The sequence below is a fragment of the Fukomys damarensis genome, unplaced genomic scaffold, assembly GCF_012274545.1.
Source record: "Fukomys damarensis isolate Sample0158 unplaced genomic scaffold, DMR_v1.0_HiC HiC_scaffold_3, whole genome shotgun sequence".
Classification (NCBI taxonomy): Eukaryota; Metazoa; Chordata; class Mammalia; order Rodentia; family Bathyergidae; genus Fukomys; species Fukomys damarensis.
In genome coordinates, this window is record NW_022900915.1 from 6,928,681 (window position 1) to 6,941,475 (window position 12,795).

Consider the following 12,795-nt stretch of genomic DNA (forward strand, 5'->3'; position numbering starts at 1 on the left):
CCCCCCCCCCGCGCGTGCCCCTGCTCTTTCCCCTGTGAGACAGGTGAGGAAAAGGGCCTCAGAGCTAAACCAAAAGCCATTCCGGTCCTGCCCTCTTCCGCAAGCCCCCGGCGGCGGTGGTCTTTTCCCACATCGGCCCAGAGGGGCGTGTCCTCGGTAGAGGGAGCGGAGAAGCTGGGTGCAGGCTAGGGCCGGTCTGGAGATGCAGTGTTCTGCTTTCTCCCTCTGGTCTTTTGTCTCAGCGGATCTGCCACCGTTTCGGAGCGGTTGGGACTGAGGACTCATTTTCGCTGCTCCAGACCCCTTCCCTGTCCACTGCCTTTCCTTTTGCCTAACTTGCCACACAGTGGGGATCCTTGCTCGTCCCCAGCCGCTCAGGCGCTGCTGCTTCCACCCACTGTAGTGCAGTGGCGAGCCGCCCTCCAGCCCTGCCACGCCTCAGTAAGACCCCCAGGGGATGGACGATGGGAAAGGAGGGGATTTTCTAGGTTCCGGGGCTCCGAGCTGTAGGAGCACAGGCTGGCATGGGTCCTTCCTTTCCCGCCTATCTCTGTGGCCCCAGCAGCGATAGGCAGCGGCTGGGTGCCCTACCCAGAGCCACATGCAGCCACAGCGGGAGAAAACTTTGCCAGTTTTAAAGGAGGTGCGGTCCTTTACCCAGAGTGAATGCAGCCCTGCCAAGAGAATTTTTAAACTCAGCTGATAGAAATTCCTTAGAGAAAAGTAAATCCTTTTAGTCCAGACAGTTGGAGAAGATGGGGAAGGATGCAAAGAGTGGCTCGTACGGAAGAGGCTTCCTCTGTGCTTTCCACATTTCCTATCTTCTTGGTCAAAGGGGGGCAGCCCTCCCTTAGTTTGTGCCTCTCTTCTGGTAGCCTCACTGTTTTCATCGGGTAGCGTCTTTCTCGTAGTGCCAGGAGAAACTGACAACTCAACGGGCCTATTTGGGCACAAGTTCCTAATACAGTGTTACAAATAGAGGTTTTTTTCCAAAGTGTGTTGGGATGAGGAATCATTGTAGTCTCCGTTGGGATAGAAAATGTTGGTCACTGGACACAGAATGATGTCTTAGGATTACATTTCTGAGAAATGCTGTCAGCTCTAATTCAAAGAAAATCCCTTGTTTCCAGTGTCATATCTCTTGAGTTAATTTTACTTGCTGTTTTTATGCTTGTGGTAGTTACACTATCAGACAATAAACCCCTCGTCTTATGAGTCCGATGAAAATCAGAAAGGTTTCCTGGCAGAAGTGTCCCGCTTGGCAGAGAATTTCTAGAGTGTATGGGCAGTCCCTGCTTCTGTCATTTGTTTTCATGATTTGGAAGATTGTCCTTCAGAACTTTTTCCAGTTTCTATTAAGAATGAAATCCTCTTTGTATTAAGAACTCAGTACTGCTCAGCTGAAACTCAGTGAAATCCAGGGGCAAGGCACGTGATCAAGATAATGCCTGCACAGGCCCTTGCTCATCAGAAGCCATGGGCAGGATGCTGACTGGGCGGGTAAAGGTGACTCTCCTTATTCTGCTCTATCACTTCGTAAGGGACAGACGCTTTTAAGGCATTTTAGCTACACCGTGTTATTTTAAAATTATTTTTCCCGATGAACTTAGCAACTCTTAAGTGGCGCCAGTCACACTATTTCATTTCTAGCAAATGTCTATTTTTTTTTCCTGAAATGATGCTTTCTCAAGTTAAATTTCCAGATACCTTTCATGGACACATTTTCCAAAAGTGTCTGAGACACGTGTGATTAAAGCTTTGGTCGATGGCAATCATAAAAGTGAATCAATTATCAAGAAAAAAATGAATGGTTGGATATCAACATCTGCCCAAACCATATTAAATATCAATACTTAATATTACTTTATACTTCTGGATTTTTTTGTTATTGCAAATGTAGAAACCTGTCTTTATTCTCTTCATTGTTCTTTCATCTTTTTTACTGAAAACATGATTGTTAGATTTGCTACAGTTTGTGGTGATGTTGACCAAAAGTGGATAAAATTTTATTTGAGGTTTAATTAGCAACTATAAATAATTTTAACCTCATAGAATATTATGAGAAGTTTTTCTTCTTTTCAGTTGTGTAAAGAGTACAGTGTGTTTAAAGAGAGTGTTCGAAGTTCTGTCTTCTACCTTGTACCTTCTACATGATTATGAAATGCGAGTAGTGATCCTTGCCTTTCTCTTTCTAGGTGATAAGTTAGAAGAGTTCCTTAGGTCCCTGAACAGCAGCGAGCCTCTGTACCTGGGGCAGACCGGCCTGGGAAACATTGAGGAACTGGGGAAACTGGGACTGGAACCCGGAGAGAACTTCTGCATGGGGGGACCCGGCATGATCTTCAGTCGAGAGGTTCTCAGGAGGATGGTGCCGCATATCGGCGAATGCCTCCGAGAGATGTACACGGCTCACGAGGACGTGGAGGTGGGACGCTGCGTTCGCCGTTTTGGTGGGACTCAGTGCGTCTGGTCTTACGAGGTAAGCCTGGAGCGGGGAGGGAAATGTTCAGCTGATACAGGTGCCTGCGGTTTCGTGGTCTGCGACAGCGATTTTGGTTATTCTGTCTGCATTTTTGCTTAGAGATGATAGCTTTTTATGGGCACAAGGGTGATGGTGGGAGACTCCTTTCTCATTAGAGCCAACTCCTGTCTAAGGCTCTGGTGTTCCGCGTGACCTTTCACAGAGAGCGGCAGCCCAGATGGGTAGGTGGTCACACTGCTGGAGCATGCTGCTTCCTTGGTTTGCTTTGTTGGTGTTCTTTAATTTACATCTGTATCCGTGTTCTGTCTCTAACACGAGGATTCCTTTTTATTTTCTTTAACTGTAGCTTTTATCGTTCAGTACTACTGTGCTGCCACTTTTATTTATTTTTTGGTTTTATATATATGACTGCATCTGTTGTGCTCCAATCGCTCACATGTGAGGTTTCATTGGAGATTTTCGAGGGGAAAGTTGGACATATTTTTAAAAACAGCAGAAAGTTAACTAAGAATGTATCACTTACAGGTTTATTAACAACATCTTAACCAAACTATTTGATAAATTGTTGGACACCTATAATTCATTGAACGTCTAAAATGCATGTGGAAAAATGTCCTGAAAGTGTTATTTAAATGCTTATTATTTTAATTGGTTCCCTAAACTTTGTCTATGCAGTTTCTGAACACCAAACACTACTTAAAGCATTTGAGTTATAACTTGCTATGATACTGCAGTAATTAGTTTTATGCAGTACTCTGGGATTTTTTTTTCCTTTGGAAATTGGTTTTGAAATGAAATAGAATGCTACTTATATTGAATTTCCAAAAAGATAATCTTAGTAAAAAGTTGATTTAACATTTAAATTGCATATTGCAGGTTTCAGTATAGTTTGGTTTTCAGGTATTGGGAGTACACTACTCAGTGCATACCTTTGTAAATTATATTTTAATTCATTTTCTTACTTTTTACAAATATTTCATGTCACTTATACAGAAGAATTGTATGAAAATATGTCCCCTGTGAAGTTACTATACCACAAAGGCACACAATTCCATTTATTTTCCTTGTAAATGTCACTTTAATTAATTGTGCTTTTATAGGTGTTTTGGTACTTACACTCAAGGGCAGTATTTTCTATACTTATTATAGAATAAGAAAATTATTGATAGCTAGTTATTTGGAATATATTTTATATAAACTAAAGTGATTAAGTAATTAATTTCTCTTGGCAATAGAGTAATTAATTTTCTTTTACAAAACTATTCTACAACTGTGCTTTAGAATAAAAATTGACATAAACATTATAATTTAAAGATAGATAATTTAGAATAATCTAAGTATTTAAGGATTTCTCTCTAGTGTAAAATAATCTGAACTACAAAATAAATATTTAATGCAGAAAGCATATTCAACTATTTTGTTTACATGAAGATATTTTATAGATATTTACTCTGGATGATAAAAAACTAATTTGTAACTGATAATAAGGATTATCATAATGTATTGTGTTAGCATCATTTGTAAAGTTTTAAACAAACAATATGCTTGAATGTCTCTCACTGATTCTGCTTTGAAGGTCACGCATTCATCTACTGGTCTATAGATTCATGTTCCCAGACAGTAAAATAGTTCAAGTTACCAGCCAGCTCCAAAATTGATTTTTGTTTTGTTTTGTTTTTAGACAGGGTCTATATTTTATAGATATTTACTCTGGATGATAAAAAACTAATTTGTAACTGATAATAAGGATTATCATAATGTATTGTGTTAGCATCATTTGTAAAGTTTTAAACAAACAATATGCTTGAATGTCTCTCACTGATTCTGCTTTGAAGGTCACGCATTCATCTACTGGTCTATAGATTCATGTTCCCAGACAGTAAAATAGTTCAAGTTACCAGCCAGCTCCAAAATTGATTTTTGTTTTGTTTTGTTTTTTGAGACAGGGTCTCACTGTGTAGTTGAGACTGACCTGTAACTCACTATGTAGCCCAGGCTGGTCTCGAACTCACAGCAATCCTCCTGCCTCAGCCTCCCGAGTGCTGGGATTACAGGTGTGCACTACCATCCCCAGCATCCAACACTGATTTAACATTTTACTTATAATGTAGTACTTGCCTAACGTGGTGAAGCCCTGGTTCCAGTCCCACATGCAATAAATTAAAATAAAATAATCAAATAAGAATATAAGCATTTGTTCTGTTTTAACAGAAGATAAATTATTGTAGATGTGCATCCTTTCTGTTAGAATAATTGGAATCTTAGATCTTTATAGTAACAGATTTTTTAAAAAAGAAACAAGAGACTAAGTTTTAACAGATTGTAATTTAGTGAGCACAATAGTTTCAGTAAGTTTTTAGAAAACATTTAGATTTAGACTGACACTTATTCATCTTTCTTAATATGGTAGCAAATTTTATCAGTAAGGGATGTATTAAACAGCAATTGCTAATAAAATTACAAAAGTTAAAAGTACATAGAAATTATATGTAGGTTTTTAATACTAGAGTGTATATGTGTTTCCTGAGATGCTTGAGTAGGTAAACTGGACATGACCAACTTGGGTCAGTTCGGGAAGCTAGGGTGTGACATGCACATATCTTATTTCAACTTCTAGTTTGGATTCTAGGTGAGCTGCAATGGTGTCTGTATATATTACTGTTCACATTATATGGCAAGACCAATCTATTCCACTTTGGATTGGCATCTTCCACCTAGGTGAAATTTCACATTTGGCCATAGAAAAACCTATGATATTAATCATTCATTGTATTTCCATATTTCTTTAAAAAGAACCATCTGTCAGAATTTTCTTAAAATTTTAAATATCCTTTATCTCTATGTTTTGTAGATGTCAGGATTCAAGTAGGCTTTTCCTTCAAATGGAAATCTTTGACGACCTTGTAACAGAAATATGCCTGTGATTTTTGAGTTTGAATAGATGAAACATTCACCATAGAATGTTTGTCACTTTTTAAAATTTGTGAGTAGGTTTACAGACCTTATAGCAAGAGAAGTGCACAAGTTATCACAGTAGATAGATTGTATCAATTTTCATGAAGATAAGCTATATTTTTATAAAACCTAGGAATCTTTTAGTATGCTTTACTACTAAATTGAAGGCTACCTTCTCCATGTTTTACATATCACTAAGAATATATTGTAAAAGAGAGAGAGAGAAAGACAGACAGGCAAATGAGGGAGGGACTTGTGAGCCACTGTTTTATCTCATTAGCTTCATTATCTTTTGCAAGTTCCTTGTTAAGCATTGTTTAATTTAACTGAAAGTTGATATTGTAACAGTGACTACCTCATAAATTTCAGAAAAGATTAAATGAAATTGTGCAATAACCCTTGGTGCAATACCTTTCATATGGTATTTAGTACAAAGTAAATATACTAATTATTATTATTATACTAATTATTATTATTAATGCTTCAGAGATTGTGTACTAATATATGCCTTGGGTTCCTAGATCTTATTTAGTTATTGATGATGGTGATTCACTTATATCAAAAGGATAAAACTAAAAATAAATTTTCAGTTAGAGATTCATAGTTTGTTTACTTGTGGCAAAGAATAGGAAATCAGTATGTTACAGCATTTTAGAAATATGAAGAATCCAGCCCTGGTAAAACTTACTATGAAACATGTATGTCTGTTTTTTAAAAAGTGTTACAAATATTTGCTTCAATCTGTGCACATTATATTGTTACTGGTTCTTAAGGAGATTGTGTGAAAAATTGTATTTAACAAGTCACTATTTAATATGCATAGTTAAGGAACCTCAGACAGGTCACAGTATGTCTACAAAAGAAAAAATATTAGTATATAGATTTCTAGATTCATTGCCCGAACAATGGCTCCCTTTTCTGAGTTTTTCTTGCATCCTTGGTAGGAAAAGGATGCCTGTAGCATTGCACACTGTAGTCAACTCAAAAGAACACCAGAAGTTTTTCTTAATTAAAACCCCTTGCTGTTCCTCACGGTTTTGAGACAATGATGTGTAACTTCAGTCTTCAGGACAATAAAGTCCTGAGGGTCTAGGTAAATACATCTTGGCTGTTGACCTATTGTTCTCTCTGACTTTGTCGACTTTTTCTCTTTTCTTGTGCCTTTAATGATTGCTAAAATGAATTACCCATGCATTTTGGTATGTACTTCATCAGATTCTGTTAATTAATGTGCTCATAACAGGCCAGCCCTAATATCCTAACATCACAGTCTGTTGTACCCCCACCACATTAGGGCCCCAAATGGCCTGGCCTCTTCTGAGGAAAGACCGTTGAGCCTCAGAAAGACTGGATCGCTCTGTGCCTGGGAGCATTATAGAGTCAGAAGTGAGATTCTCTGTTGCCCACCTGGGATTGAACCATCCAGTTTTTAAGGCCATATGGGAGATGTCAATAATCAATAGACTGCACAGGTCACTGTTATTGTACTGATATACTCCAAATTTGTAAGGAAAGGTTACTAACTGAAGAGTGTTCATGAAAATAACAATGAAATAATTGCATTCTATTCTCTGAGTGATAGGATTTATTCGTGTCTCTTATTAGGTAACATCACGTTTTTGGTTGAGCTCTATCTTAGTTACTGTTTTTCTAGAGTCGTAATTTGGCAGCTTGGGAGCTGCATATGGTTATCAGATATTGTTTGGTACATGTAGTGTTTTAAATTTTTTTGTTTTTGTTTTTTGACCCTTTAGCAGAGACAAGCAGTCTTCAGTTTCCTTCATATTCTTTTGCACATCTGACTTTCCTTGCATGCTTATTTTAACTGTCTGCCTCAGGCAGACACAAAAATTTTTATTTTTTGAGCCAAATAATTGTCACAATGCAAATTTCATGAAAGTTTCCTCTGTAAAACGAAGTGACTTTCCAGTAGGAATGAAGGGTACATTTTAAATATTTCAATTTATAGAATTAATATTTTTCAAATTTGGCCGTTACACTTGTATATCATAAAGTATAGTTACATTTTACTGTAAATTTGTTTTTAGTAAATAATAAATTGTTCTCCACTATTCCGAATGTTTGTATATTCATGTCCAATTTGTATATAGCAGAACTAAGAATGTTGTTGTTTTTGATCAAGATAACATTCAGGCATTAAAATAACGTTAATTCCAATGGTTTCTCTCCTTGTGAGTTTTGTATTTCATTCGTCAGAGACTCATTTTGATATAAATGTGTAGTTCCCCTTTTTGTGTTCATAGTAAAATAGAGCCAAAGAATATATATCTCTTTATTTCATTCAACTTCATGTTATTTTTCAAAAACTCCCAGGGTTCTCTGTTGGTAAAAAATGTCTCTGTGGTTTTACAAAACCATTTCCTGTGACTAAACAGAGTTTTATTCTATTCCTTAAAGAGTGGACTTCACACTACTGCTCTTGTCTTCAGGCTTGACCCATTGAAGGTTATATCTGTTTCAGTACGTTCCATTTTCACAAAAGGATGTGTACCGAGAGTGTTTCCTTGGCTTGTAAATAATGCCACAGACCTATGCTATAAGTAATCAGGATGTACCTAAGTTCAAATACTATATCTGTTAAGGTTATAATATCAGTATCATTCTTAAAGGGCTGTTGAAATCCTTCTTAGCTTCTACCTCTTCTTTGTGAACTTTCTTTTTTTCTAATCGCTTTATTATGAATGTGGTTCATGCCCCAAAAGTATATTAATATATCAGGTAAAGCATAAGACTAAGGCTTTGATTTAAATTTCAGTCTTTCCAAAGATCCTTTTGTGATTTGACTCAGTCACAATTTGATTTTTAACTTCACTAAAAGCAGTAAGCTCTCACACCTACTCTTTCCACCCCCATCCCATTTGTCAGATGAAATCATCCTGCATTGATTTTATGAAATTTCTTTGCTTCTACACTTTTCTGCATTATACAAAATAAAATTACACTCTAAGTTGATGGAAAAGCACAGTAGAGTTTCAACATATTTTGTAGCGTTAGCTAGTTCATTTCATTGGCAACCCATGCCTTATCACCTGAATTATAACAATCTGTCTTCCAAGAGGATGATTTCCAACAGTTCTAAAATAATTAATTTTGAAAGATACCACCAAACAATATAAAATAAACCCCACGATAGCATATACATTTATATTACTTTAGAAATTGCATAAGTTCCCTCTGTATTATATTACAAATATGCCTGAAAGATTAGACATTCTGTTTAACAAACTTCATCAGAATTAGAAAAAAAATCAGTGCCTGTCCTAAATGATAATAGTCTTTGATATTATTAAGTAATAAGAAAAACCTAAGTAAACTGAAATATTGAGGCATTGCCTTTGCTTGAAATTCTGGTGTTCTCCTTATTTCTTGTCCTAACCATTAAACGACACTCTACTTGAGTCTTACCCATATGGAAATCCGTTTGAGTTATGATATGTATTTAAAGTTATTCTGTCTTTGAAAGGTGCTGGACATGTATTCTGCAGTAAGTAATTTACAAGTTTTTACATTAACTGAATGAAAATATAATTTTTAAAAAAACTTAACAGGTACTATTTTAGAACTAATAGTTGAAGGAAATAGGTTTCTTAATTTTTTGAGATTCCAAAATCTTTATTTACCATTTATAACTTAGGAAGCCGTGTCTTAGTCTTTATAATCAATCACATCTAAGCTTTATATTATCCATTTTACTTTCATTTATTTTTATTGTAAAGCTATTTATTTACAGGGCTCTTACATCCCTCAAAGTGGTGGTTTAAATAAATATGTTATTAAAAATAATAGATAATAAAATTAAATCAAAATGTGACCAAATCAGAGGAAAATGAAAATGTACAGAAAAATATGACTAAAGCCTTAACAGGTAAGATTGGACTCTTGTTTTCTTCACATTAAACAGAACCCTCACATATCAAGCCTAATAAAAATCTTTTCCATAAAACAAAAGAGGGTTTTGGGTGATGTAGCAGATCGTGCCCTCAGCACCACATCTCTAACGGATAGAAAATCTCGGTTCATTTGGATGTTTCTCTGACTTTCCTTAACATAAGTCAGGGCTACAACACAAAAGGGCCATTCTGCAAAAGGGATTCAACCTGGAGGCACATTATGGTCAAGTGAACCAGTTTGGTATGTTGCTTCATTTTATTTTAAAGTTAAGAGCACTCTTCAGAGAACACTCCATGGCTACTACTCAAATACTTCACATCTTGTTGGCCAACAAGAATTTTGAGCTCCATATGTTCATCCTGTAGTGAGAACCGGAAGTGTAGCTCACGTGTTGGTGGTGAGGGGCAGATCTATGATTGTACTTTGCCAATCCCAGGGAAGGTAAATCTACTCGCTTCAGGCGGAGGAACCCTACCAGAACAAGGACGAGATGGACAACCCACCTCCCACAGGGGAGGTCCAGGAGAATTCCAGACAGCTTGCCTAGTGTTCCAAATGTGGGTATATAGATACTGAATGAATTTTTAGGAATGTTGGGTTACTTTCATGAACAGTAATTTAATTTTATGATAAAATTTACATGAGCAAATTAAAAGATAAAATATTAACATTTTAATCAAGAGTACGATTTAGTAATCTAATACTCTATTATATAGAAGTAAATTATGTGAAGTAAGGATTGTCAGTGAAATGCATTCAGTGCTCTGCCTTAGAGTTGAGTAGACTTGTATCTCCGTAGCCAGCTAATTGCTTTTACTCGAACACATTTGTGAGACTTTTCCACATTTGCGGGCCTCCCTTGTCCTTACAGAGTGCACAGAGGGGAGGAGTCAGACTTCCAAACAATTGCTTTTAGGTTTGCTATAGAGTTGGGTTCTCATCCTAGATACACTTATAAACGTTTTTTTAAATGAGATCAGGTACATTCAGGGTGGTATGGCCATAAACTAAATTCTTCTTTTTGCAAAAAAGAGAATCATTCTAAATCATGAAAACTCTGGTTGAGTCTAACAGTGGTCTGAGAAGTGGCGTGAAATTATCCTCATTTCGGCTTTCCTGGATACCTTAGCTAGCTTCTCTTTCTCTTGTTCGTACTACTATCATTTCTTCCCCTTTGGAGGAATGGAGAAACGTTGAATGGAAAGGATTTAATTTTTATCGCTTTTCTAGTAGGGAAGGTGTTGATCCCATGATTCTTAATGCTGACTGCACAGTATAATCCCCCAGAGGGCGTTGACCCAGCCTCTGAGCCGTTATATCAGAATATTTCACAGGGGATGCCTGCAGCATAAAAATGGTTCAAAATTTACTAGGTAGCTTTAATGTGCCTCTTGGGTTTCGATCACTTTATACGTTTTTAAGTTAGATTTTCATAATTATATGTTCATTTCATCTTTACATTATTTCTTTAAAATTGTATGCTCTGTTTTCCATGTGGGGAGTCCTAGGACAGCAGTCAGCATTTCTGTATTTCTGTTGTTACCTGCTACTTATTTATTCCAACAATCTAGTCCTCACACTTTAAAACAATGAATATAGAATCTCGCACTCACAACTTTATGCTTTCTTATGGCCTAATCTTTACATTTCAAGTGTCATTCTGTTTTTTAGAAAGATGAAAGTGGATTTTTAAATGCTGAGCCTTTTTTTTAAAACTTATCAAAGACATGAGGTGTGATAGCTGTTTTATGACATTACATAGCACATAGTAAAAGTTCTTAAAACACAGGCAGAATGTTTTTATTGCTTTGATTGCTGTAATATGGATTTGTTGAACTAGTGTTCTAAAAAGATCACAGTATTCTGTTTTGTTACTTGCAGAAGTTACGACTATTATTTATTTATTCATATTTTTATTTTTGGAGTAGTAGGAATTGAACCCAGGGCTTTCACGCTGAGCTATATCCACAGTCCTTTTGAATTTTTATCTTTTTGAGACAGAATCTCACTGAGTAGCTAAAATTGTCCAGGCTGGGCTCAAACTTGTGGTCCTCCTGTCTCAGTCTCTCAGAGAGCTGGAATGACAGGAGGATGCCACCACACCTGACTGGCTTTATACATCAAAAAAATAAATAAAACCTTCAATAAGTAGCACTGGTTTTATCCAGGCATCGTCAGTAAGTACTTCCATGCCCTCTGCTAGAGCTGACTGCTGTACTGGAGAAAACTATAGGACACACAAAGGGCAGCAATGCCCAAGGAGAACTGAAAAATGCAGCACTTTTTGAAAACCTGAAGTAATCTTTGGGGACGTTCCAGGTGAAGAAGGATATGGGGACAGCTACAGCTGCAGGAACACTGTAACAGAGAATAGTATGTTTGACTCAGGCATGCCTGGATAGGAGAGAAATGGGAAATAAGAGCTGTGTCTAGAATTCATTCACGAAGGATTAGTTACTGTGCTCAAGGTGTAGGTTGTACTCTGTAGATTGGTAATTCACAGAATCACTTGGGGTGATGTATTAGTCTAGAGGGAAGCCCATGCCTAGAACTGTAAAAACTCTTGTCGGTGTTTCTAATGAGAAACTAGGATAGAAAACCATTTGTTTAGATAATGGGAAACTTTGAAGAATTTTGATTAGGCAGCAACATGATCAGATTACCTCTGGATGTTTCTAACAGCCAAAGAGGCATGGATGGCCCTCATGCTTAGGAATACACAACGGTTCTTGTTCCACATCCCCAGTGAAAGTTGAGTCTTCGTTTGCTTGTTTGTTTGCTTGTTTGTTTTGGCATCAGGGATCAAACTCTGAACCTTGGGCTTGTGAGGAAGGCAGCAGAACCACTGAGCTAAATCCCCGGAGGAAGATGAGTTTATAAACAGGGGTAAAAAGATGGACTGAAGCGCTAGTAAGGAGGGAAAAGCAACAGGGCTAAGGGAAAGATCAGAGATGTTGAAGTAGAATCAGGGAAATTTAAGGCAACACGTAGGTGTTGGGCTTGGATGATAATTTTGCAAGGTAAATTACATAGAAGAATAAATTTGGATTATTGGTATGTTTCAGGAATTGGTAGAGGGTAAGAAGATTTTCTATTTTGTATACATTAAATCGCATTGATTGTTCATCTATTAAACAAATAACTTATCGATCTTCTTATCCTCCAGGCATTCTTCCAGGTATTGGAGTTTCACCAGTCAAAACTATAGACAAAAGTCCCTATTTCATTTTCTAGAGTTGGAAAGAAAATAAATAAGGATAGGAAGGTTCAGGAATGCATGGCAGTGGGCGTGCAGTTAAGTAGGTTGGTTGGGTGGACTTACTGAGATGATGGTATCAAGCCATGTAGATATGTATGGATATATAGATATATATCATCTGTATATATTTATATAAAATATAGAGAGATGTATAGACACATCTCTCTCTATATATATATATATATTT

The 12,795-nt window shown here is 36.8% G+C and overlaps 1 protein-coding gene across 1 annotated transcript in view; it reads left to right on the plus strand.

Annotated features, from left to right (window-relative positions):
• The window catches only part of Chsy3 (chondroitin sulfate synthase 3), a gene marked incomplete at its 5' end in the record, with an annotated part of 226,213 nt that overhangs the window by 475 nt on the left and 212,943 nt on the right, over positions 1-12,795 (plus strand). Inside the window, one exon of the mRNA XM_010627279.2 lies at positions 2,196-2,479. Within this exon, the coding sequence (XP_010625581.1) occupies positions 2,196-2,479 (284 nt within the window). The remainder of the gene's footprint in view (positions 1-2,195; positions 2,480-12,795) is intronic.